The sequence below is a fragment of the Podarcis filfolensis genome, assembly GCF_964270895.1.
Source record: "Podarcis filfolensis genome assembly, chromosome: 1".
NCBI classification, from domain to species: Eukaryota; Metazoa; Chordata; class Lepidosauria; order Squamata; family Lacertidae; genus Podarcis; species Podarcis filfolensis.
The window spans coordinates 119,327,344-119,354,379 of NC_139604.1; the positions used below are offsets into that span (position 1 = coordinate 119,327,344).

Here is a 27,036-nt window from a genome sequence, read left to right on the forward strand (position 1 = left end):
CTGGTAGCGGCCTGGTTGGTGTTTGCCAGATTTTGGAAGCAACTGGCCACTGTTATGACATTGTACCCAAAAGTGTGGCAGATTTCTTTAAATGAAAAACTTACAAATAAGCTAAAAGGGGCAAGGGGAAAAGAGGGAAAGCCACAAACAGATTCATTGAAGAATGGTACTGTTTTTTTGCACACATAAACAAGACAGTCAACAGAGGACTTCCTACAGCATATAAAATCTTTTGGCTGGTGTGATTCCTGAAATTGTACTATTTTTCTTTTATTGTGTTGGGCTCTTTCTTCTCCTTTGGTGTGCTGTGTGACATGGTTCCATTCTGCACTGCATCATTGTTATTAAGGGGGAGGCTTTCTTTTGTTGTATATGGACTGTTGATTCACCCATAAGAAGAAAAGCAATCAAATATATATATATATATTTTAAGAAAGGAAGTTGAGCAGATTAATTGTGGCTGCAGTCTTATGCACACTTAGCTTGGAAATAAGTTCTGCTGAACCCAGCAAAACATACTTGGAAAGATAGAATTATAGAATAGGAAGGGACCTCAAGAGTTAACCAGTCCCACAACCTGCAATGCAGGAATCTCAGCCAGATTGCACATGACAGATGGCTATCCATCCTCTACTTAGACACCTCCAAGGAAGGAGAGTCTACAACCTCCTGAGGGAGTCCATTTCCTGAACAACTCTTCCCTTCAGAAAGTTCTTCCTGATGTTTAGTCAGAATCTCCTTTCTTGAAACTTGAATCAGGCCCTAGCCTCTGGAGCAGGAGAAAACAAGGTTGCTCCTTGCTCCATGTGACATCCCTTTAGGTATTCAAAGATGGCTATCATATCTCCTCTTCTCTCTACCCAGGCTTTTGTTGTTGTTTAGTCGTTTAGTCGTGTCCGTCTCTTCATGACCCCATGGACCAGAGCATGCCAGGTACTCCTGTCTTCCAATGCCTCCCAAAGTTTGGTCAAACTCATGCTGGTAGCTTCGAGAACACTGTCCAACCGTCTCGTCCTCTGTCGTCCCCTTCTCCTTGTGCCCTCCATCTTTCCCAACATCAGGGTCTTTTCCAGGGAGTCTTCTCTTCTCATGAGGTGGCCAAAGTATTGGAGCCTCAGCTTCAGGACCTGTCCTTCCAGTGAGCACTCAGGGCTGATTTCCTTAAGAATGGATAGGTTTGATCTTCTTGCAGTCCATGAGACTCTCAAGAGTCTCCTCCAGCACCATAATTCAAACATACTCAATTCCCTCAACTGTTCCTTCTTTAAGTAGACACATATAGAATTGATCTGTAAACCGCTGAACGTTGCATCTTACTGTGTGGGACAAATTCATACAGTCCACGAATGCATAGCTTGCTGCTGTACATATAAGAACAGAAGGAGTTCTGCTGGCTCAGACCAAAAGCCTGTCTAGTCCAGCTTTCTGGTTCTCACAACAGCCAACTCTGGGAAGATCTGGGTGTGTCAACCACAGCCAAGCAATACTTAACTGATTGCTCCATCATTAGACCAGCACGTGATTTAGCATCTTTCCACAAATCATTCTAATGTGGCATTGGTATAGTGCCTGGAAGGAGATTCTGGGTCAACTGTTTCATCATGGGAATATCAGAATCCAAGCTGATGCAAAAAAAGAAAGAAAAGAAAAGCCCAAACCCAAATTAAAACAAATAAAACAAACCCCAGGTCAACCAAGAAAGGTTTTTTTTGTCTGTTGCTTAGTTCTGAATTGGCAGAAGACGGGGACTGGGTCTGAGCAAGGCCGTCTAGGTAAAAGATAAAACATCTATGTGCTACTCTGTAGTTCTTGGCTGATGCCAATCAAGAGTTGTTCGCAACAGACTCCCTCTGGTGGCATGTTGGCCATGGACAGCAGTTATTTTTATTCTTGTCAAAATTTCATCTCCCGCTTTTCACCATCTAGGTCTCAAAGTGGCTTGCAGTGATTTTAAAGAATGTAAAATCATAAATTGCAAAAAAAACAACAACAACAAAACCAACAACCAGAAATTTAAACAAAAAACATGGAGACCTGAAGGGCTTAGCTCAGTTGGCAGAGCATGAGACTCTTAATCACAGGGTCATGGGACTTGACTGAGACAGCCTTGTAGTGGCAGGGAGTTCCACAGCATTTCCATGACACCTGCATTGCTGCAATGGTGCGCAGGATCCTGACAAATTCTGCAGCCGGTCACAGCACATTCGGTACATATATAAACTAGGGATGGTGCAATAAATCAGCTGGAGCAGCTCGCAGATGCAGGAATGTGACACGGCTCTCTCTACAAGACTGAGCTAGGGTGTTATTTTTTAACGTTTTGTCAATGCTGGTGCCCACTTCTGAGGGGGAAAGTTTAACTGGACAGGCTCAGGATTCCCAGCCACATATACATGGGGGTCTTAAAGATGCACATGCCCAACGCATTTGTTACACACACACACACACACACACACACACACACACACTTACACAGTTCACTGTGGAAAAATACCAGTGTGACACCCAGGTTACCCAACTTGGGAGGAGTGGGGCTTGAGGGTGCTATAAATCCAAGTCCTGGCTGATGTCCTGGTTTTCCATCCCTGCAGGGTACTTCGGGGTGTGGTGGAGCAGGCATGCAAGTAGATTAATAGGACAGAGCAGGAGACATACCTTCTGTTCCCCATACCCTGGGGTCCCTGTTCTTTCCAATTTTAGTGTTTGCCATGATCATGATTAGGCTAACAGGATATCGAAACCTTTCCAGCCCCCAGTCATTATGTAATGTAGTGGTAGCCAATGTGGTGTCATCCACATGTTGTTGGGCTGCCGTTCTTATCAGCTCCAGTCTGAGGTAGCCCAAAGGTAATTGGGGTTGTGTGAATCAACCTCCATGTGCTCACCAAGTTTCAGGTGTGTCAGATGTTGGACCCTGTGTGCAGAGAAACACCATTTGTGGCCTTCCAGAACAGGGTTCCCCAAAACTTGGTTCTACAGCTGTTTTGGGACTACAATTCCCATCAACCCTTACTGTACACAGTCTGATTTTGTATGGATCAAGGAGTTTTTAGCCTCTTCCACTTCTCTAAAAGCTCTGCAAGAAGCAGTTTCTTTCAATTTGCTCTTTTTTTAATGTGCAGTTCCTCACAAGCCAAGATGCAGCTGCCTTTCTGATTATATTCCAGAGATAGCTTTTGCTGGGATAAGCATGTGTAGAAATGGCTCTTTCATGCTTCAGATGCTGTTGCTTGTAGGAATAATATACAAAATTAGTTGGTGAGTCACAGCATCTCCAAACTGAACCTTGCACTCCAGAAACCAGTCCCTCGCAGCCTTGCAGCAAGATGATCTTGCAGGCGAATCGCTTAGGTTTCAAAAACCGTCCACCTAGTGAGTGATTTGCCCAGGGATTTATTGGAGCCACAGTCATGTGACCAAAAAATAAATAAATGACTAAAGGCAGTTATAGAAGTTTCTGGGAATTGCAGGAGGGCAGAATGCTTTTGTGCTCATGCCAAGCTTGCAGACTTCCTGCAGACATCAGGTTAAGGTAAAGGTAAAGGGACCCCTGACCATTAGGTCCAGTCGTGACCGACTCTGGGGTTGCAGCGCTCATCTCGCTTTATTGGCCGAGGGAGCCGGCGTACAGCTTCCGGGTTATGTGGCCAGCATGACTAAGCCGCTTCTGACGAACCAGAGCAGCGCACGGAAACGCCGTTTACCTTCCCGCTAAAAAGTACTTGCACTATCTACTTGCACTTTGACGTGCTTTCGAACAGCTAGGTTGGCAGGAGCAGGGACCGAGCAACGGGAGCTCACCGCATCGCAGGGATTCAAACCGCCGACCTTCTGATCGGCAAGTCCTAGGCTCTGTGGTTTAACCCACAGTGCCACCCGCGTCCCTAGACATCAGGTTAGCCACTGTGAGAACAGGATGCTGGGCTAAATAGCCCATTGGTCTGATCCAGCAGGCTCATATTATGTCCTTATGGTTTCTTTGAAGAAAATTGCAATGATCTTGGCCATGAATTGGTGATCTTGACCATTGGAAGATCCAGGACAGGTATTTTTAAAAAGTACTTCTTTACACAGTCCATAGTTAAAACTGTGCAACTTGCTCCACAGGAGTGGAGGCAGTGATGGCCACCAAATTTAGAAGGCTTTCAAAGAGGATGAGACAAATTAATGGAGGATGCAGCTCATGATGGCTACTCCAACACTAACTGTTGGAGGCAGCAAAGCTTCTGAATGCCAGTTTCTGGAAACCGCAGGAGAGGAGAGCCCTCTTGCGCTCGGGTTTCCCCACAGGAATCTGGTTGGCCACTGTAAAAACAGGATGCTGGACTAGATGGGCTATTGGCCGGATCCAGCAGGCTCTTCTTACATTCTTAATGCAAAATGGGGGGCAGTCATGAGCAACAGAAAACCACAACAGCGATAACTTTTGACCAGGATACCGGACACATTAGATCCACGTATTCTAAAGTTGTTAGTTACTTATTAATGGATGAATGTGCTACCCTTTGTTACTTGCGCTTTGAAGACAACATGGTGCATTTGGGTGGGTGTCATCCTGCTAAGATCGTGCCCTGCTTGCTTGGCACATCCAGGCTAGTGTCTGAACAGACCCTACACATATCTGTATATGTGCACGCTTGTCTAGATGCAGGATCTGTTCAGTTTTATATCTGAACAGGAGCTGTGTAGGTAGGGGTGGGGCCATTGGGCATGATCCAGCCCACCCCATGTTCCAGTCTGTGGGTTGTATGCAAAGCAGTACTAGGTGGCCGTTCCATCAGTGTAAGGATTTCAGCTTGTGCAGCGTATTATTCTCCCCCTCTCCTCTCATCTTATATGCTCCCTAAATCTGTTCTAGGGGTTCCCTTCTGGAGGAGACTTGGGGAGGAGGGAGGGAAGTCCTGTTACACAAGTGGAAATCCTTGCGAATACCACCCTATATGCCATTTTGCCTGAAAACACCCTTTGCTTCAAAGTTGGTGCTTCATCCTGGGTTTAATTTCCTAGATGTGTGCGGAAATGTATAATTAAGAATACATTCCTGAAATGTTGTAGCTTGTAGAATGCTGACAGATTAATATTTCATAGCTGACTCCACTCATTTGGATCAGGGGAGAGGGGGAGAAATCTGTTATCTGGGGTTGTGTTTTTCTGGCGGAGAGTGGGGTTGGTTCAACAGCTGCAGCAGCTGCAAAATTGTGAATCAAAGGGGAAGCAGAAGCATGAGACCAGCGGCCTGAGATAAGTGTGAATTACAGAAATGAAATTTGGATGCATTCTGAAACTCAGAAGCAACAAAGGGATATATATGTGTTCACGCATTCTGCATGACTGACTAGCTGCAGATTCTTTACAGTGGTGCTGTTAAGGCTCTGTTAAATGAATTTCACGCTGGGCTTAACCAAACCTGGCAAAAGAGATTTGCAGTTAGTTTGCCTTAGTGGTGCCACTCCCCCAAGTGAAATGATGAAATCTGACATTAAGCAATTTCAAGCAGTGTTGGGAATTATTGAGTCCTGGGCCACTTTGCCAATAGTAAACGGACCATTTATGTTTATCTGTTTGTATAACCTTTTTCTGCCTCCTCCCCTGCTCCAAATGCATACTGAGGAGCAGCGAGGGCCAAACTAGTTATAGAATTACAGCATTGTAGAGTTGGAAGGGACTCCTGAGGGTCATCTAGTCCAACCCCCTGCCATTGCATTGCTTAGGGCTGCAATTCAGAGGTAGAGCGCATGCTTCGAGTACAGGTGGTCCCAGGTTCAAACACAGGAATCCCCCAGGTAATGTCCCAGGAAACTGCTGGCAGTCAGTATATAGACAGTACTCTTACTTGGAACAAAGCAGCTGCCTATATTCCTAACAGACTGCACTGTGGAGGACCCTTAATTGTGGCTGCTGTGGCTGCCTTCTCCTCTGCATTACTTGCATGTTAGGGGGTGTGCATCATGATGGACATTACCACAGTTTGATCTCTGTGAGTTGACTCCTTCGTTGTCCATGTCACATGTAGGCAGGTGCACAGTTCCTGTTTATTGGGCAGTGGCAGAGCTTCCATGGGTGCTGGGCACCTGGACATATTGTTTCATGCACCTCAGTCCCTGAGCAGTGGGAGACTAATGAGGTTTCAGTGATTACACCAGATTTAGTTTCCTTAGAATGGAGGTCAATGGAGACTTTGTTCACACTTCTGTATGAATTGAGCATAAGATGGAAGGGCTCGCAGCATCAACACTCCAACACAGGCATAGGCAAACTCGGCCCTCCAGATGTTTGGGGACTACAACTCCCACCATCCCTAACCACTGGTCCTGTTAGCTAGGGATGGCGGGAGTTGTAGTCCGAAAACATCTGGAGGGCCGAGTTTGCCTATGCCTGCTCTAGCAGATCTTGCTTCCCCATTAGGTTTCCCGGGGAAACCCCCCTCCCCAAAGCTATGGGATTCGGCCCAGAGAGGAAGTCAAGCCTCTCTGTCCATCTTCTAGCCCAGTTATAAGCTCACCTACAAAACTAGCCCCCCCTCGACCTATAGGATGACCTGGTATCCCACCAGGTGAGGGGTGGGGAAATGTCTACCCCTTCCTGGGGAGCTCCATCACTTAGTTGTTGCTATGGCAACATGGCCCTGCTGTTGAAGTAAGTTATGCGGAATGTGGTGCTTAGGCCATTAGCCTAACAAAGAAAGTGGTCTGACCGCTTCAGCGGCTTCTTCTGCTAGATTGCAAGCTTCATGGATACAGAAACACAGAATTGCTGCATGAAATTGGCCTCTCTTTACCTCTGAAAATGACAGTGCCTGTCAAACTGGATCCAGGCATGTGCAGAGGCTTCGCTTTAACTTTCTGGAGAAGGTTTGCCCTCCTACCCTTTTCAATTCTAGCATTTTCAGCCCCGGAACGAGAATTCAGCGCTGCGGCAAAGGTCATCTCCATCACCGCATTTCTTGTTCTGTCCTTAGCCAGACAGTGTTAAAACTAAACCCACAGAATGTCTGACAGTGCAGACAAATGGGAGAAAACAGGCTCGGCAGATTAAGATAAGATGCATAATTTTGCATGTGCAATGTTCAAGATGCTCAAGTCTCAAAAGTGGGTATGATGATCTACAATACAAGTCTCTTTATTTCCCTCCCTCCTTCCCTGGTTGTTGGCTTGTGGTTCTGAAATATTTTAAGATAGTTCCGGTTGGAGTGGATGACCTTGGTCAGTTCCAGGCAACCTGTTAACTGAGTGTCCATCCAGATTCGTTTGTAGGAAGGTGTTCATTGAGCATTACTTCCAATTTGTTTCTGGGGAGGTTAGATGGTGTGTTGCGTTGAAGCAGTCATCACCCCACGCTTTCCAGTGCGTTTTCGTGTCACTTTCCTTATCGCAGAGTCCAGATTTGGGTGGAAGAGCAGATTTGTTGCGCAAGGGCTCCAAATTAACCTGTAAGTGGTTTCTGGCACGTGACTGAATTCCACCTGAAAATGGTGACAATCTGGAACCACCCCAAAACAGAGCTCTTTCCCAGCACAACCTATAGATCACCAGCATTGAACCTGTAATGTGGAAAGTGTGTACTGAGCTGACATTATTCTCACTGGAAGGAAACCTCATCGTTGTGACAAAAAAGCATATATGCATGTGTTTTCATTTGCAAAAAGTGAAGTTACATGGAACCAGGCAGAGGGCCTTCTCAGAAGTGGCACCCTCCCTGTGGAACGCCCTCCCATCAGATGTCAAGGAGATAAAGAACTACACAACTTTCAGAAGACATCTGAAGGTAGCCCCATATTGGGAAGTTTTAAATGTTTGGGATTTTACTATGTTTTTATATGTGCTGTAAGCCACCCAGAATGGCTGGGAAAACCCAGCCAGATGGGCGGGGTATAAATAATACAATTGTTGTTGTTTCCTTTTTATATCATAGCTATACCCTGCTTTATCAGCAATACTGGATCCTAAAACATTTTATAATTAAATACATGGGTAAAATCATAACAGGGATATGTATAGACCGTGGTGAATATATGCATTTCCGTAATATATTCTGGGATGAGAGGGTTTTTTTGGGGGTGGGGGCATGTTGTTGCAGAAATTTGTTTTCCTTGCTGTTGGATAATTAGTAGTACCGCCTTGTAAAATTGTGTGTTAGCGGTGCTTTACTAGTATTTGTGTCCCAGTGCAATGTTTGACATCAGTTCCAATAAATGGTTTGCAAATTGTCTTAATCTTGGCTGCTTTTAAAGACTCTAAGCATGTTCGAAAAGTGCACAATTATGGGACAGGTGGACACAAAAATGCATAATGTCGCCTTGGGTGACAGGCAATACATGCCCACGTGGTCTGCAAATCATTCCCCTGCAGCCATTGGTAGAAATAAGGCCTGATGTCTGGAATGTCATTGAGGATTCTGATATGCTAACCTTTCAGCCTTGCAGCTACAGTGTTAGCATGCAGTTCATATTCTGCAGCAGAAGTTAAAGGTTGATTTGCCCGGTATGAAATTCTCACATGAGACACAGAGAAGCTCTGTGGCCAAACTAGACATGTGCCTAAAGACATTGCAGGCAGACAGAATTACTGCTTTTCTTCAACTTATCATCCAGGCGGGAAGGGGAGCCTGAATCTTATTCTGAAGGAAACATCGGAATGGGAGGTTTAGCCCTTTTATTGCTGCACTGAGATTGGAATGGAGATCAGACCGCTCTTGTCAGGCTTCGGGGCAGCCAAGAATCATATACAATGGTATCTCGGGTTACAGACGCTTCAGGTTACAGACTCCGCTAGCCCGGAAGTAGTACCTCGGGTTAAGAACTTTGCTTCAGGATGAGAACAGAAATTGCACAGTGGCGGCACGGTGGCAGCGGGAGGCCCCATTAGCTAAAGTGATACCTCAGGTTAAGAACAGTTTCAGGTCAAGAACGGACCTTCAGAACGAATTAAGTTCTTAACCTGAGGTACCACTGTAAACAAGAAGAGCTCTTACCAAGTCTTTTATTCAGTATTCACAGTGAGAGACTTAGAAAAGGTTCCTCTATTTCAGTAACAGCATTGCTGTAAAGTCCCACCCCCTCTCTCCTATTATACGTCATCCCTTCGTTGACTGATCCGTGCTTTCTGCCTCTGAGCTTTCTGTTCTCCTACTCTCAATGCCCGCCGGGTCCTGGGAAGGGAGGGTCAGGAATGCTTTCTAAAGACACGAGTTTGTCAGCTGTCTCCCCCCTGGTGCTTCTTCCTGCTGCCCCTCTCCCAATATTTCCCAGCTTCTCCCCACTGCAGCCTCGGAACTGTGACCTTCTGCAAACCACTGTTCTAAATCTATACTGTCCTCTTCTCAGGAAGGTTCAGGATGGGGGTGGAATCTCCACGATTCCTCCTCAGTCCAGTCCCTAACACGCACGCACAATCACACACCACAGCTTGGTGGTGGTAAGGGAAGCCCCCCTTGACACCAACAGGGACTTAACCCGTTTTCCAGTCTCACTGTGACACTCAAAAAGACAAGGCTCCCTTTTCCACCCGCTGCCATCAGAGCAAATGTAGGGCTCACGTACCCCGGTAATAAGGAAAGAAAAAAACAAGATGTGCATAGTACAGGCATGGGTGAACTTCTCCGTGAGTGAGATGCAGATTTGAGGAACCAAGGAAAGGGTGGTTAAGGAAGATACGGGATGCAGACTTAGAACTGGGTATCTCGAAGGGAATGATGGGTAGTGGGAGCATAAAGGAATAAAGAAGCACAAGAAAAAATAAGATTACAGGTAAACCTCGCCATTCATTTAAAGCACTTTGCTTCCCCCGGATAATCTTGAGAACTGTTGTTCATTAGAGGTGCTGTGAATTGTAGCTCTGTGAGGGGAGAACTACAGTTCCCAGGATTCTTGGGAATGTTCTTTAAATGCATGTTGTGGGTGTGCCCAGAGTCTAAGCTGTTTGGCACTGGCAGGAAACAGATAAGCCTGCAAGGGGGGGGGGTAGGCTTCCTCTTCCTGTAGAGCGGCAAAAAAAAACACCTTTAGAAAATCTGGAAAAGGGCTGCATTCATATAACCAAGGAGAGAGCCCATGTGTCCTCGCCTGTGGCAGAGAAATCTGTTATGGAGCTTTCGTGCTTGCAAACAGTTTGGCTGTTAACCGCGCATGAAAAATGTTTTCGTGCAAACTGGCTCCGGCTCTCTTCGTGTCGCCATGTAGTGATTTATGCCTGGATAAAGTGGCTGTAAAACTCTACTTAATTAAAGTGCCAGCATTTAACAGTCACAACACAGTGGCAGAAACGACAAGGTCGAGGGAGAAGTTGATCTTTGCGACCCAGAGTTGTCCTCTTGCCAGGCAGTTAGAATGAAGGTCCTTGAAATGTGCTTCTCTTTCCTGCCCTAAAACATGTGGTTCTCTCTGCCTTTTTAAGTCTCTTTAAATGTGTGCATCCCATTCTTTCTCAAAAGCTTAAGGCAAGTCATACGCAGAAGCCTACATCATAAGGGAACACAGGAGGCTTTATAGCTAGTCAGATCTTGAGCCCATCTGGCTCAATATAGTTGACACTGGCCAGAGAGTCTTATCAGTATCCGCAGAGACAGTCTGCAGCCATGCCTTTATTGTGTGTTGCTGCTGCTATTAGTGCTCTATCTTAAGTTGCAAAACACATTGATTAAAATTAGTATATCAAGTGGGAAATGGAATTAATATTGGGTACAAGCTGACCCGAAAGGCCGTAGTTTCGTAAAGTGTGCATCTACAGAACAAGCCATCTGCCTGTTTTTTAAAAAAGAAATCGGGGTTTCCGTAAGTACGTTGAATGCATAAAGGCCACAGCATGCAATGCCAGCGATGCTGTGATTGTTAGAGGCACTGACAGCCTCCCCTCCAGCTATTAACATTGTCTCCTTTCAACAACGTAAATGTCAAAATGTCTGCTAGCCTAATTAGAGCAGTAGGTCAACCAGCACTTTCTCTTGTGTAGCAACCTGGGCCGTTAGCTACATTAAAAAGGACCACCTTGGCTTAATCTTTATTTTCTCCATGTTTTGGTGTAGAAACCCAGCAGGATTATTTTCCCATATGACCTCATGGATTATTATTATTAATTTATTTTAAATGCATTTGCATTCATATGTGTTTGCATGCAAAGACAGTGAGAGTTTCACAGGGGACAAATCTGCAAAAAGACAGCGGCTTTTTGTTACAAATTATGTGCAAGAATGAAAGGGTTTATCCTACATGGAAGCAATTTGCTCCCACAAAGGAAAAGGCATATTTCAAAATAGAGGGGTAAGCCAGTCTCCTGTTTTCCAGGCTAAACATACCCAGCTCCTTCAACCGTTCTTCATAAGGCTTGGTTTCCAGATCCTTGGTCATCTTGGTCGCCCTCTTCTGCACACATTCCAACATGTCAATGTCCTTCTTAAATTGTGGTGCCCAGGGTTTAACAATACTTGAAATAATAATACTTAAAAATATTTAAAATACCGTATTTTTCTGTGTATAAGACAATGCTTTTTGCTAGAAAAATTTAGGCAAAAATTGGATGTCGTCTTATACATGGATAGTGAATGCAGGGGGGGACGTGCGATTAATGGCAGCAGCAAGCAGGAGATTGGCAGCGGCGATTGGGCGTGTGATTGGTGGCTGTGGCACGGCCTGCTGGCGATTGGCTGTGGCTGCGGCAATTGGGCAGGCGATTGGCGGCTGCAGCAAGGGGGCGGGTGGGCTGTTGGTGGTGGCGAGTGGGCAGACAATTGGTGTTTGCGGCAAAGTGTGTGATCGCCACTGGTGGGCAGGCGGGTGAGTGATTGGCGGAAGTGACCTCCCCCAACCCCCCAAAAAGCTAAACAATGTAATTTCTTAATTTTGGGTTTAAAACAATAGGGGTCGTCTTATACATGGGGGCGGCTTATACATGAAAAAATACAGTAAGTAAAAATATCAAAAGCCTTTTGGAATGAAGGATGTTATGATTTAGTATGTTTACTTTATAGACTAAACCAGTTTCCCTGGCAAAGAGTGAAATTAGGTATGTCTTTAAAAACAAACAAAACTCCCTGCAATGTATTGGTGGCAAGTAATATTCCATCATTCTTTTTTGATGCTTATAGGTCAGATGCACTATGACTTTTTCTAATAAGACCTGGAGACAGAAACTGAAGTAACAGCCTTATGATTCCTCAGTGGTTCCTTTGCCTTGCTTGGGAGAGTCGTAATGTTTTGGTGCTTGAGTAATGTCTGAGAGTCTTCCCTAGCTAGACGACAAATAGAAGTTCACTCTTTGCTGTGCAGTGGCGCTGAAATGGGCTAAAATGCACTTAACTGTGGTGTGAGGCAAGCTGTTTTGTTTGCACGCTTCTCCGCTGTCCCACAAGAGTGTTCCGAAATGGAGTCATTTTCTGGTGAGGGTGGGTTAAGTAAATAACGACCATCGTCCGGGTGTAAGAAAACAGTGAACCCTAACCCACAATGGGCTGACATGGGCAAGTAAGGGAAAGAGGGAAACATTAAAGACGGAAGACAAAAAGACCTGCAGCAAAAAGATAAATAAAAACGCTGACGTGTGTTAGGAAAGCCCCCCGTTTTTCCATCTCCAGTGCTCCATAACCCAATTCTGCTGCCTGTCATGGGACTGCAAACTGGATTTGGAAAAGGATCTTGGAGGTCAGTGTTTCATCTATTAAGCCGTTAACTGCCCAAAACTGTGTATGCAGCACATGACTGGCAGGAGGAAGGGGTGTGGGCTTTCTTTGATTCTTTTATACTGTTTGTACTGCAGGGAGATGGTTTTGCTCAGACCAAAAGAGCAGGAGAACATCTCTCAGATGATAACAAACCAATTATATTTGACACGTTCAGTGCATGAGGTTGAACGGCAAATTAATTAAGGCTTCAGTTTGGGTTGAATTTCCAGGGGCTGGGATGTTCCTCAGCTAACTGAATTACCCTTTTAGGTAAGATGGCAATGACTATGGTGATTTAATGCCTTTGTGATTTCCGTCAATCTTCCTGAGGCCTGCTTTTGAGCAAGCAGGATAATCAAAGTTTGCCATTGGATGGTGCATTGCTTCTGATTGGGTCTCCGAAATGTCATCAGCTGAACTCAGAAAGCTGCTACCCCCTCCCCCTGCTAGCAGATGGGATGTTTTTAAGTATTATCTTCAAAAGCTGAAATGCGGGCTGTAAGCTTTACTGATGGGGAGCAGGAAGTCTGTATCAACACCTGATTGCCTTTGGAGTGTTCTTTCGTCACAGCAGATGAATGCTTTCTAGTTTAGTTTCTGAAGGGAAGGTAGAACTCTGAATTGAAGCAATGGGGAGGCAGTGGGAGGGGATGTTGTTGTTTAGTTGTTTAGTCGTGTCCAACTCTTCGTGACCCCATCGACAAGAGCACACCAGGCACTCCTGTCTTCCACTGCCTCCCGCAGTTTGGTCAAACTCATGCTGGTAGCTTCTAGAACACTGTCCAACCATCTCGTCCTCTGTCGTCCCCTTCTCCTTGTGCCCTCAATCTTTCCCAACATCAGGGTCTTTTCCAGGGAGTCTTCTCTTCTCATGATGTGGCCAAAGTATTGGAGCCTCAGCTTCAGGATCTGTCCTTCCAGTGAGCACTCAGGGCTGATTTCGTTCAGAATGGATAGGTTTGATCTTCTTGCAGTCCATGGAACTCTCAAGAGTCTCCTCCAGCACCATAATTCAAAAGCATCAATTCTTCGGCAATCAGCCTTCTTTATGCTCCAGCTGTCACTTCCATACATCACTACTGAGAAACCCATAGCTTTAACTATACGGACCTTTGTCGGCAAGGTGGTAGGGGATGGTCAGCAATAATTCCCCAGCTCCACCTTGCCTTTGAAATGGAAGCTCACCTGAGCCCCCTTTTTCTGAATCTAGCCTTTTAGTTGCCCCTGGAAAAGGAAGCAGGAAGGTGCTGGCAGGCAGGTCAAAAGTTCATGTTGAGAACTCTGCGGCTGGTCAAATCCCCATTCAGGCATGAAGCTCACTGGGTGACCTTGGGCCGGTCACCATCTCTCAGCCTAACCTACCCCACAGCGTAGTTGTGAGGATGAAATGGGGAGGAGGAGAACCATGGACACCATCTTGAGATCATTGGAAGATAAAGGTGGCATATCAAAGAATCGTAGAGTTGGAAGAGACCCCAAGCTTGAAGTAATCCTTGAGATCCTACTTCATCCTAACTTTTTCATAAAGGTTAATGTACTTCAGCAGCTGTGAAAAGATTTATCTCATGGATCACTTTTTTGTATTTTAGTTTCAGTACTGGGATAACAAGAGTGAACTTCAGCTCTCTCAGAACTGCATGCTGTTTCATTTTGAGCTCTCAGAAACTATGGATGGGAGCAAAATAAAATAGAATAAAAGTCAAGCATTTTAAAGTATTATTGATTTTAGTGGAAGAGTTAAGTGAAGTCAGTGGTACTTAAAAGTACTCAAATCCTGAGTGGACCGTGCCTCTCCGTTTGTGTAAAGGCATCAAGTGTTTACAGGAAAATTAAGCTCTGTAGAGATGACCAATTAAAAATAAAAGTAGTGTTGTACCAAGGCATGTTAGCAAACATTATAAGCCTTATTTTCCAACATCTTATTTGCCTGTAATTCTAAACTATATCCGGACTCTTTTGCTCAGGTCTCTGCTTGCCAGCTATAGCCAACAAAAAATCCCATCATTCTGTGTCTACCGAGTGTTTACAAGATGTCCTGGAGGAAGCATTTGGGTTGGTATTCAAAGCACAACTTCAGGACTTATCAAACAAAGTATAATGTATGGCACCTATTTGCCAAAATATCAGGTGACTTTGCAACAGTCAGCTGACCTGCAGAAGTGTAACAGACGGCTTCGGGTCTAGCCCAAGATATATAAATGAGCCCAAACTAAGGTGTTCTAACGAAACCACTGGGCTTAAACCTCCAATTGGAGCCAACTGCTTTCAAGGAAGACCATCTCTGCGGAAAGTTTCTCACAATTTAAGGATAATTCTCCACTTCAAACTAGTATCATGAACAACAATCCATACGTTTCTGGTTCAAGATCAGCTGTCCTCTCTTTGCCCCTGTGATTGAAAGAGCTGATAGCAAGTCTGATTTTGTATTAGGCGTCAACAGTGTTATTATAACACTTTAACTCAGTGGGTGCCTGAAAATGCTCTCTCAATAAATGGTGGTATTTATAATGAGCCCAGACCCCATGCTGAGCAGCAATGAAACAATTTATAGGCCATATGGAGAGCAATAATCTGCCACTTTCACGCACACAACGAAGTCTCCCGAAGCAGAGTCAACTTGCTGCACATCCACCGATTAGCCAACGCATAGCAAATGCCAAGTCACAGTTGCGGCACTATGTGGAAATGCATTTGACCTCTTCCAAAATGGCTAAAATATTTTGTTTAAAAGCATGAAAGGACTGGGGGGGTGCTTGAGACATTCTACAACATATATAAAATAAACATTTCCATACGGCCCGTCTCAAGTCCAAGAACAAGACAGGTTTGTGACAGCAGCGGTGCAAGAAATGAGCCAGGCAGATTTTGGAAATTACAGTGAGAGAGAAAGCAGTAAGACTGGCCTCTGTGGAAGATAAAAAGGCCTGAGATGAAGGCAGTCCTTTTTCGTCTGTTTATCCCTGTATTCACCATTTTTGGGGAAGTGGGTGGAGATGGATCAAGCCAGGGTGTTGGCAGCATAGCTAGATCAAAAGGGGAAAAGTTTGGGCAGGATTTTGATAGGAAAAATTACAACACACAGTTAACTCATCAGGCAGACAGTGGACCCCTTCAGACTGGTGATTTTTTTTTTTTTTTTGCAGGCAACACGTCGTGGCACAATAATAGTGCATTAAAGGTGAATTTATACCGGACTGTCTGCTTTATGAGTTGTCCATAGGGAAGGTCTTGTATTATAGCACAACCCTGCCGCCACCCCCAAAAAACTTCAGTAGACTAAGAAGTTACAAGATTTCAGCAGGAAGTTTATGGGGCATGCATTGTTGTTGGAAAGAAAGCAGTATGCCCACCTCAAAAGGCTTGTAGGTAAAAATAGTATTGAAAGCAGGATCTACTATATCTGCCCTGGTACTGCAATGAGATCATCAGGTGGCAGCTGGTAATGATCTTGAAGAACGTTCTAACTGACAGGCAGGGTGGCCTCATAAACACTGACACAAAAGATAAAGAGATTTGCATACAATCCACATATGTAAACATGCAAATTTAGAAACGATTACTATAATTCCTGTACAAATACAACATGTCTCATCATATAGGGGAAGACTGAAACTAGGTGACCTGTCCAGGTGCTAAGTGTTAATGGGCAACATCCAGACTATCATTATTTTGTGGGAGGGATCCAGGAGTATACCAGAACTTTATGTGTGAGCAGCTGAAGTAGATTAAAGTGCTCTGTTTCCAGGGTGCAACAAATCCACTTATAAAAGCCAGATGTTTTGTTGTTAGGATAGTGCTGGAGAAATGCAACACCAAAGAGAGAGGTGGTTTTGTTCTCCCTGATCTACAGTTATATTTCGAAGCATCATGTTTATGCTGGTTGAAAGATTGGATTTTACTAAAGAACAGCCAGACCTCTTAGACCTCTCTAAGATGCCTGACCCTGGGATGATTGAACTGGATTGCTATAGTGGTTACTGTGAGGTAAGGAATCAGGAACAGATACCCTATAGGAAGAGGTTAACCTCTTTTTAATATTACTAGTACCCCCAGAAGTTAAAGTAAAGTTATGCCTCTATTTCTGCTTTTAAAAAAATGTTTTTTCCAAAAATGTGCTATATAAAAAGATGAAGAAATTTATCTTCCTGGTTATTTGAAAAAACCTGACATGTATTTAAAGGGAAAATAATATCATAGGTGCAGAACTACCATAAAAACCATAAAGTACAATTTAAGCACTAAATTTAGAATAATGGCAGAGCTATAGCTAGAGGCTGTTGCCACTTACCCCTAGGGAAGTCATCTGACTCTGTCTAACTGCAGTGCCGACCCAGCTGTGAAAACTGAAACTTTTGATATTTTTTCTCTTTTGATGTCAACTGCTTATTGCATTGTTAATAAACTTATTGCAGTGGACAAAAAAGTACCTCAGAGCCTAGCTTAAATACCAAGGAAGTTTTGATTTGGGAGTGGTGTGCCTCATTTAAAGTCAATTGGGAGAAAATGCAAATGGCTGACTCTAGCAAGTTTTAACAAATTTATCGTGAGACAGTTTTCATGCCCCATCCTTAATGTTGGTATGCAACTGTTTGCAGTTTTATTCAGCTTGTTCTCATGCTGGATCCAAGGGCTCCAGTAATCTGTATACATGCTGTCATGATTGTTTAAAGAAAAGGTTAAAAGAGCAAAACCTAAATAGCATACATTAATTAAAACAAACATTTTAAAGACAGGAGCTAATGTAAACCAGCCAACTATTTTCCACCCAAGCTGCAGTTGGTGCTTGTCAAACTCAGCCTTGGTTTGCAAACACCAAGGACCATTCTCTGAATAGTCATCTTTTGTGTACATATTTCTTACAGAACGGTCTAATGATGTCGTTGTCAGCTCATTGCTGCAGTTTTTTCTGTGTTGCCTTCCTGTGGGTTTCTTTTGGGGAAGGGAACCTGATTTGTGGCAGCTTTTTTGTAACAAAATACAATAGCACAAATACAATGCAAGCCTTTTAAGGGCTTGTTTGCTCTTTCCATGTAGGTTCACCCCATTTAAGGAATGTCATGGGTGGAGAAGGTTAGCAAATTGCAGTTACTCCAGTGTCAGTTTCTGTTCATGCCAGGGGAGTCAACAATTATTTAATTCCTACTTTTCATTCCATTAGTTATCTTCCTTTCTTTTTCTTAGTAGCATAGCACTACTTTATTATTTCTTAGAAAGTGAGACGCAGCCAGCAAGTAAATCCCGCCCCCTGCAGAACAGAAACTGACATTGGGACAATTGAGGGGCTCCAGTGTGAAAGTAAACTTGGAAGGGCCAACTGGACTTTCTCGATTGATTCTCAAATGAAGAGACAGGTGATCATGGAGGAGCTTTCTGAACCACTGGGTCAAAAGCTAAGGGAAAGTACGGACTGTGATTTTAAGATCTGGCAGTGATTTAGGAAAGTCCCTTTCACCTCAAGCTACTCGGCTCAGCGAGACAGAACAAAAATATTTGCAGCTGTAAATTAGGTCATTTTTTACATTTCACTTCTCTTTAGCACAGTTCTAAGTGCAGCACTTCCCCCCACCCCACCCAGCCTCTGCCTTGCAGATTTCAAGTATAACAACAGGAAGAGTTTATAAGGCTGCCATGCGGTAACTGAAAGGAGATAGAACATCTCAGGTTGCTGAAGAAGTAAACGGTTGAGAGGTCTGGATCCTAGTTTCAGTTTGCTGTGTGTGCCTGGTCTTGCTGTTTATCTATCAGAGTTTCCCACACTTGGGTTTCCAGCAGTTTTTGGACTACAATTCCCATCATCCCTCATCTTTGTAGCCCAGCACAGTCTTCTTTCACTGGCAGTGGCTCCCTGGCACCTCGGTGTAGAGCAGTGATGGCCAAACTTGGCCCTTCAGCAGATTTTGAACTACAACTCCCATCATCCCTAGCTAACAGTGGTCAGGGATGATGGGAATTGTAGTCCCAAAACAGCTGGAGGGCCAAGTTTGGCCATCAGTGGTGTAGAGGTTCCTTTCGCATCGCCTGCTCTCTGATTCTTCTAACTCAGGTGTGAAGAATCTGTTGCCCTCCAGGTGTTGCAGAACTACAATCCCTTGCCATTGGCCATGATCGCTGGGGCCAATGGGAGTTGTAGTACAGGAGCAGCTGGAGAGCTGAAGGATCTCCACACCTGTCCTAACTGGGTTGAACCTGGGACCTTCTTCACGCAACAGCTGAGCTATAGCCCCTAGTCCTGGGCGAAATATTTTGGCCAGTGATCCTAAATGGAAAGGTCCTGAAAGTTGTTTTCGCTATCTTATGGGGAATGGGAGAAATTTTAATATTTAAATGTGTTTTGGAGGGGAGAGGGTTATTAGTTTGTTCTTGTTTTTATTCTGTATTTTGTGGGGGGGGGGGTTTAATCTTGTGTCTTTAGGTTATGAACCACCCTGAGGTCTATGGATGGAAGGCAGTACTGTATACAAATTTAATAAATAATAGTAATATTTTAGAGGGGTGTTCCCATATTAGAGGAAGTGTCGGAGGGTCTCACACTCTTTCCTTGCCTACAAAGCAGTCTTGCTGCTGCTTTAGGAGTGGCAGCAAGGAAGCACTGTGGTAGCAGAATGGGCCGTTGGGAATACCTGCTACACCATGATGTAACATCATTCCTAGTGATGTTAAATTCTCGAGAATAATCTTTTGGTGGATATTCTCGAGAATAGTCTCGATTAATGAGAATATAAAGCATATTTGTTACCAATGAGCAATAGTGCTGAAGTGCTTAGAGAAGCTCTGCCACTTTTTGAAGCTGCAGCAAGGCTGCGTTGTTGTTGTTTTTAAAGTGAAAAACTGTGCTACTGTGTGTCTGTGTATTTTTGGCCCTGCATAAATAGCATTCCCAGCGTGGATGCTATTTCTGGACCCTTACCTTGCGCCACAGGTGGATGCAGTGAATGTTTTCACAAGTGCTCTGTCAAGCACGGTAAAAGCATTATACAGTGGTACCTCAGGTTAAGAACTTAATTCGTTCTGGAGATCCGTTCTTAACCTGAAACTGTTCTTAACCTGAGGTACCACTTTAGCTAATGGGGCCTCTCGTCGCCTCCGCGCAATTTCTGTTCTCATCCTGAAGCAAAGTTCTTAACCCGAGGTACTATTTCTGGGTTAGCAGAGTCAGTAACCAGAAGCGTCTGTAACCTGAAGCGTCTGTAACTCGAGGTACCATTGTACTGTCTGCATGTATGTGAACATTGTTCGTGTGAGACAGGGTTTTTTTTTTTAAATGGTACTTGATGCCTGAGCTTGGAAGCCCAAGCTATGACTCCTGAGAAGTAAGCAAGCCTTTTCATTTTTGCCTTGCTGTCAAATGTTACTCGGTTTGGGGTGTGCTGCCCTTCCTCTTTGTTTCCTTGCTGTTTTCAGCTGGAACTTGCATTTGTCTTATGCTCACCCAGGGTGGGGGAATAAGGAGAAGGTGAACTCTCTTTACAACGCCTCCCTGGTAACTTGTGCCAGTGTGTGACATAAGGGGTTAATTCTGTTTTTGGTCCAGACTGATTGGCTGGAGGTTCGAGTCAGTTGGGATTCAGTAGTCGGTGATGAAGACATTTGGGATTTGACATTTGGAAGAATTGGAAAGTAAACTGGTTCCAGGGGGCGCCAGCTCCTGGGGGCCGAGCCCTTTCCGGGTCCCCTATATTTTGGGGGTAGGGGCCAGGGAAGCCCATGTTCCAAAACCACGGTGCTGAAGAATGGAGCCCAGCATGGTGTCAGAGCATCCTCCCATCAGTGGCAGTGCTAAGAGGAGGTGGAGGAGAAGCCCCCAGCCATTTAGGCATGTGGCTGCCACTTTTGGCTCCGCCCCAGCTCCGCCCAACATCCTGACATCACATACACAGTGTTCCCCCCCCCCCATTGCCTCCACAAGCTGGTGCCTCTGACTGGTTCTGATTGAGTTTCCCTCTTATGAAGACCTGATCTAAGAGCGACAGTGCTCTCAGTTTAATAATAATAATAATAATAATAATAATAATAATAATAATAATTTTTATTTATACCCTGCCCTCCCCAGCCAAGACCGGGCTCAGGGTGGCTAACACCAGATATAAAATAATTGATTAAGATACAACTTAAAAACAAGATTAAAATACAACATTAAAATGCAGCCTTGTTTCAATAGAAACTCAAATCAAAAACTTTTTGGGATGAAAACGTCATATCTTCACCAATAATAATAATAATTTATTATTTATACCCTGCCCATCTGGCTGGGTTTCCCCAGCCACTCTGGGCGGCTTCCAAAAAAACACTAAAATACAATAACCTATTAAACATTAAAAGCTTCCCTAAACCAAGGCCAACTATTCAGACTGGTCCTACTTGGGCCAGAAAAAAGCCAGGGAAGTCCCCAAATAGGATTTGTCCTCCTGTCATACACTGTTTTGTTCTGTTTACCCTCTCTCTGAAGTATTACCAGTTTCCTTATTCTCTGGACTCCCGTCTGTTTTATTCTAGTCTTGGCTAACCACTTGCGCGTAAGACAACTGCAGGTTCCTGCTCAAAACGACAGGAAAACAAAGAGGTAGAGTCACACTTGCGCTAGCGCAATTCAAAAGTGTGGCCAACCCACTGTATGGATTTTCTGTTCTTTGCGCATGCCGTTCCATTGATCTGTTGAACACAGGAGTCTCTGGGTGGGCTTCATAATTATGGCCTAGAGAGCAAGATTGGCAGGCATGGAGTGAGTGTGAAGGTTTTTTTCCTGCAGCAATATAATAAATGTGGATTGCTCATCTTTCACCACACCGCTAGAGTGGCAGAAATGAAAGTATCAGAGCTTAACTGATAAATGGGAAACTGGAAAGGTGCTGGGGTGGGAGGGAATAGTAGAATCATGGAATTATAAGAATTGGAAAGGACCCCAAAGGTTATCTAATCCAACCTCCTGCAGTGCTGGACTCTCAACTAACCCCACCCATCTGACTGGGTTGTTAAGACATCAACTCAAATTTAACAACACACTTAAAGAGATGGTGTGTACAGTCATACCTTGGGTTACAGATGCTTCAGGTTGCGTTTTTTCAGGTTGCGGACTGCCAAAACCCGGAAGTACCAGAACGGGTTACTTCTGGGTTTCGGTGATAGAGCATGCGCAGAAGTGCTAAAATGTGGTTTGCGCATGCACAGAAGCGCTGAATCGCAACCTGCGCATGCACAGACGTGCCGTTGCGGGTTGCGTATGTGCATCCCACACAGATCACGTTCACAACCCGAGCGTCCACTGTATATGTGTATACAGTGGTACCTCGGGTTAAGAACTTAATTCATTCTGAAGGTCCGTTTTTAGCCTGAAACTGTTCTTAACCTGAAGCACCACTTTAGCTAATGGGGCATCCCCCTGCCGCCGCCACGCAATTTCTGTTCTCATCCTGAAGCAAAGTTCTTAACCTGAGGTGCTATTTCTGGGTTAGTGGAGTCTGTAACCTGAAGCGTATGTAACCCGAGGTACCACTGTATGTGCAAAAACAAAATGAGGGCTGGTTTGTGCCTCAATTCTAAAAGATGTGGACTCTGTGTGGGTGTGGCAGAATTCTGTGTGGATGCCCAGGAAAAAAAGCTTAGAATGAAGTATGGTGCAGAATCCAGCTTCCTTTAAAATCTATGCATTCGGTTTTGCTTTTTTAAAAATAAAATTAAAAAAATCAGGTCTCTGGGTCTTATGACAGTGTTTGCATGTGCCCTGGCAGTGCCTGCTGAAATCTCAGCAGCTAGAAATTGGCCGACCCAAATTACCAGTGGTTTCCTTGCCAGCATTGCTCCTTGTCCCTTCCCAAACCAGTACAAATTACTGCAGCTTGCACATATTGCAGAATCCAGCTTAATTTCTGTGACCCTACGCATCTTGGAGAATGCTGGCAAGTGATGTCCATATTGAGTTCCATTGATGAGTGCTTTTATTGGGGAACTTAAATATATATCCTCAACACTATCAGTGAGGGTGGAACTATTTGTGCCCTCGAATTTGGGCTATTTTGGGCTTCTTCTTTTTTCCACACTGGCCTTTCTGCTGAACAATAAATTTTGCTAAGAAAAAATATCAAGCCAAAAACGCAGAGTTGCTTCCTGCACACATACGCTCTCTATTTTGGTAAAGCTTCCTTTTCCTGTTTGGTTACAAGACCTAGTGTAAACTTTCAAGTTAAACTGCTCGGCTTACTTCATGTTCTGCTTTGTGTAACGTGGTGAAGTTACAAGGGCGACATGTTTTAATGCAACAGTTGTGCTGGACAGATCGCTAGTACTGTTCTCCCCAAAACATAATACCAAGTTATTTCTGTGATGGCAGCGAGGTAAGTGCTTGGCAACTTTACTGGGAATGTATTGCACTGATTCACTGGAGAACAATAGTCCTCTTTTATATGAAGCATAGGGATTCATATCTGGTAGAGAGTAAAAAATGAGTGGGGTTCATTTGATGCAAAGGTGTGTGTGTGTGCAAATAATGACACACATGAGATTGAGATCTCCAAAAAACTGATTTGTTGGAACAGCGGTATAACTGCTTCGTTTTATGTCTGCATTTGTGAATTTCAGTTGGAATCCATTACAGATATGATCTCTTCTACCTCAGTCTTTTTCAACACACAATGCAGGGCTGAATGGCCTTCTGTTTAAGTGTATATGTTTTCTCTAACTTCATTATCTGTTTTGCCAAATGCTGTTATTGCTTTGGATTTGGAAAATGCACAGAACTGTTAACGAACTTTACAAAGTTACAAACCATATAGCCTTCTGTTCTGAATTAAAAAACGCAATCGAAGTGGAAGGGACTAAACTTGCTGATCTGGTTAATCAAGTAAATTTACAAACCTGGAGAAGTGGCTTATTTCCATGTGAAAGTTTATTCTTGGCTCTGATCCACGAGCGAGTTTATTCATGACACTGATTTGAATGATCTGTCTACATCTTTTCAAGCTTTAAGATCAATTTCAAATTGTGTGTAGCATAATTAAGAGTTGAAACTAAAGCAGTAAATTTGACTAAAAACTTCCTTAATTGGTTAGTGTACTGTGGGAAAGCTCTCTTTGACAGTAGCAGCTGGTGTTTCCAGCAGCTGCTGCAGTTACCCATTTGTTCACCTTCCCACGGACAGGGCCTCCCACCTTCTTGGATTTGGGTAGTAGAGAGGAACAAGGAAATTACAGGTACAAATTTCATTGTACCTTCTTCCTCTTGTTCCAATTGCATGAAGAAGCCAGGTGCTTTCCAAGGAAGGAGCATGGTGGTGCTAAGACCAGTTTTGAAGCAGGGCCATGTGACTGTTGGAATTGGTAGCTGCTACAGTCATCTGAGGGCTTCCCACCATAAGGAGTCTCCAGTTCTGGGCACCACAATTTAAGAAGGATATTGACAAGCTGGAACGTGTGCAGAGGAGGGCAACCAAGATGGATAAAGGGTGTGGAAACCAGTGGCGTAGCGTGGCTTGTCAGCACCCGGGGCAAGGCAAGTAATTTGTGCCCCTTAACCCATGGATTTGCGCCCCCTAACCCGTGGATTTGCGCCCCCTAACCCTAACCCCCAGATGTTGCGCCCGGTGCGGCCGGCCCCCCCTGCACCCCCCACGCTACGCCACTGGTGGAAACCAAGCCTTATGAGGAATGGTTGAGGGAGCTGGGTATGTTTAGCCTGGTAAATAGTAGACTGAGAAGAGATATGATAGCCATCTTCAAATATCTCAAGGGCTGTCACATGGAAGAGGGAGCAAGCTTGTTTTCTCCTGCTGTGATTCACCAAACAGATTGCCCGGAGGAGCCCACAAAATCTGATGAAGGAATCATAGAATCGTAGAGTTGGAGGGGACCCCGAGAGTCATCTAGTCCAACTCCCTGTAATGCAGGAATCTCAACTAAAGCATCCAGGACAGATGACCATCCAACCTCTGCTTAAAAACATCCAATTTGAATGCATTGGTTTGGGCCCTAGTCTCTGTAGCAGGATAGAATCATAGAATCATAGAGTTGGAAGAGACCACAAGGGCCATCGAGTCCAACCCCCTGCCAAGCAGGAAACACCATCAGAGCACTCCTGACATATGGTTGTCAAGCCTCTGCTTAAAGACCTACAAAGAAGGAGACTCCACCACACTCCTTGGCAGCAAATTCCACTGTCGAACAGCTCTTACTGTCAGGAAGTTCTTCCTAATGTTTAGGTGGAATCTTCTTTCTTGTAGTTTGGATCCATTGCTCCGTGTCCGCTTCTCTGGAGCAGCAGAAAACAACCTTTCTCCCTCCTCTATGTGACATGGAAGCTTGCTCCATCCTCCATGTTTTGGTTCACCACATTTCTGCATCAGTATGATTTATTTATTTATCTATTTATTTATTTTGAATTCCTCACGGAAATTCAACAGGATTTTAGTAGTCATTTATCCTGACATGCACCGTTTGTATGCAATTTTAGCTATTGTACACATTTTTTGCAAGCAGTTCCCCCTCACTGTAATGCATTTTTGTTGTCACCAAAATACGCTTTTAAGAATTATTATTATTTATTAAATTTATGCACTGTCCCCTAAAGTCTGCATTAAATTCGGAGAACTGCAAATTTTGAAGGACGGCTGTGTTTCAGCTTGCGTATTGTTTTGCCGTGTATTTTAAGAGACTTGAGTGAAGTAAAGTATGAACTGAACCGAATTATTCCGCCTTCCTCAGCTACGAAGGAAGAAATTGAGGAAGTATGCCCTGAGAATACGAGGGCAGCACACGGAGATTCTCAAGGGCTTTATGTGTGCAGTCGCTCAAAATGTCGTAACGGTTGAGTTTCCATTTATATAACACTTCATATAATTCAGATAGCAAGGGTTGTGAAGCTGATCACGGTTACCCCATAGGAGATGCCAGGAAGGAAATGGAAATTTACTAAGAAATTGTAATTTACGCAGGTTCAGTTGAGTGTATGATGGAGGTGAAATCTGAACCCAGGGCCCTTTGATTTATAGCTTAAGCTCACAAATAAACATTTCAGTACAGTGGTACCTCGGGTTACGTACTTAATTCGTTCCGGAGGTCTGTTCTTAACCTGAAACTGTTCTTAACCTGAAGCACCACTTTAGCTAATGGGGCCTCCTGCTGCTGCCGTGCCGCCAGAGCACGATTTCTGTTCTCATCCTGAAGCAAAGTTATTAACCTGAGGTATTATTTCTGGGTTAGTGGAGTCTGTAACCTGAAGCGTATGTAACCAAGGTACCACTGTAATGTTGTTTCAGTGGTAAGGGGGGCAGGGCTCTTTTTGGGGTAAATTTGTGGTTTTACGTTTGTTCTTATCTTCCTTTAGGATGATGATGATGGTTATTATTATTTTGCTTTGTAGAGGAAATGTGAGATATTTCATGTATCTTGTGTTGGCATGTTGATTTTTTTTCTGGTTTTCAGTGTTTGTGTTTTGTTTTTGTCAAGTCACTTTGAGACTTCCATTTACTGTAAACAGTGACTGGCGAATGAAATAAATAATATAAATACTTGAAATAAACAAGATAACTGGTGTGAATGCAAAAGGAGAGCTCTTTCCCTTTGTGCCCATGGTGGCTGTGTGGGGTTGCTGCTGTTTGCCAGATGTTTTTATGCTTGCGCGTAAATTGTTCAATGGCAGAGGATGCAGGTATACTAGGAAATAAAATGTATTTAAAAAATACTGAGAGGTGGAAGATGGAAGGTGGTCTTTCTATTAAAGTATTTCTTCTCCCCTTTCATACTCTCCTGCACAATGTCTCTGTTTTTCTGGCACCCTTCATGGGCCGAAGATTCATTGTTGTATTGCTTGGCTTTTTTTCTTTTAGTACTTCCAAATTTTCACTGTCTTCTGGTGGGATTCTGTTACATGCTGACAAATGCAGGTTGCACACTAATAGTTGATCGGGAGGTCTTGTGCAACAAAAAAAGTTCCCCAAATGAATGGAGTTTTCCCAGTAAGAGAAGTCACAAAGTAAATGCACTGGAAAGTGCACGCTTGCTTTGACACAATATCACCCAACCTCCTCACAAACTGGAATGTTGTTGTTGTTTAGTCGTTTAGTCGTGTCCGACTCTTTGTGACCCCATGGACCAGAGCACGCCAGGCACTCCTGTCTTCCACTGCCTCCCACAGTTTGGTCAAACTCATGCTGGTAGCTTCGAGAACACTGTCCAACCATCTCGTCCTCTGTCATCCCTTTCTCCTTGTGCCCTCAATCTTTCCCAACATCAGGGTCTTTTCCAGGGAGTCTTCTCTTCTCATGAGGTGGCCAAAGTATTGGAGCATCAGCTTCAGGATCTGTCCTTCCAGTGAGCACTCAGAGCTGATTTCCTTAAGAATGGAATGAATATTCATTAAATAGCCAGTGTCCTCTAAACTCGCTTCAAACAGATTGTG

At 44.1% G+C, this 27,036-nt stretch overlaps 1 protein-coding gene across 24 annotated transcripts in view; it reads left to right on the forward strand.

Annotated features, from left to right (window-relative positions):
• The window catches only part of EVL (Enah/Vasp-like), a 141,696-nt gene that overhangs the window by 35,725 nt on the left and 78,935 nt on the right, over positions 1-27,036 (forward strand). For 3 of the 24 annotated variants that reach the window (XM_083613062.1, XM_083613063.1, XM_083613065.1), the window contains exon 1: positions 22,811-22,979. The exons of 19 other annotated variants lie outside the window; for them this stretch is intronic. In XM_083613062.1, the coding sequence (XP_083469188.1) occupies positions 22,969-22,979 (11 nt within the window). In that variant the 5' untranslated portion in view covers positions 22,811-22,968. Of the gene's footprint in view, positions 1-11,867; positions 11,896-12,564; positions 12,632-22,810; positions 22,980-27,036 lie in introns of those variants that run through there. 2 more of the 24 variants (XM_083613073.1, XM_083613074.1) reach the window with 2 other exon arrangements.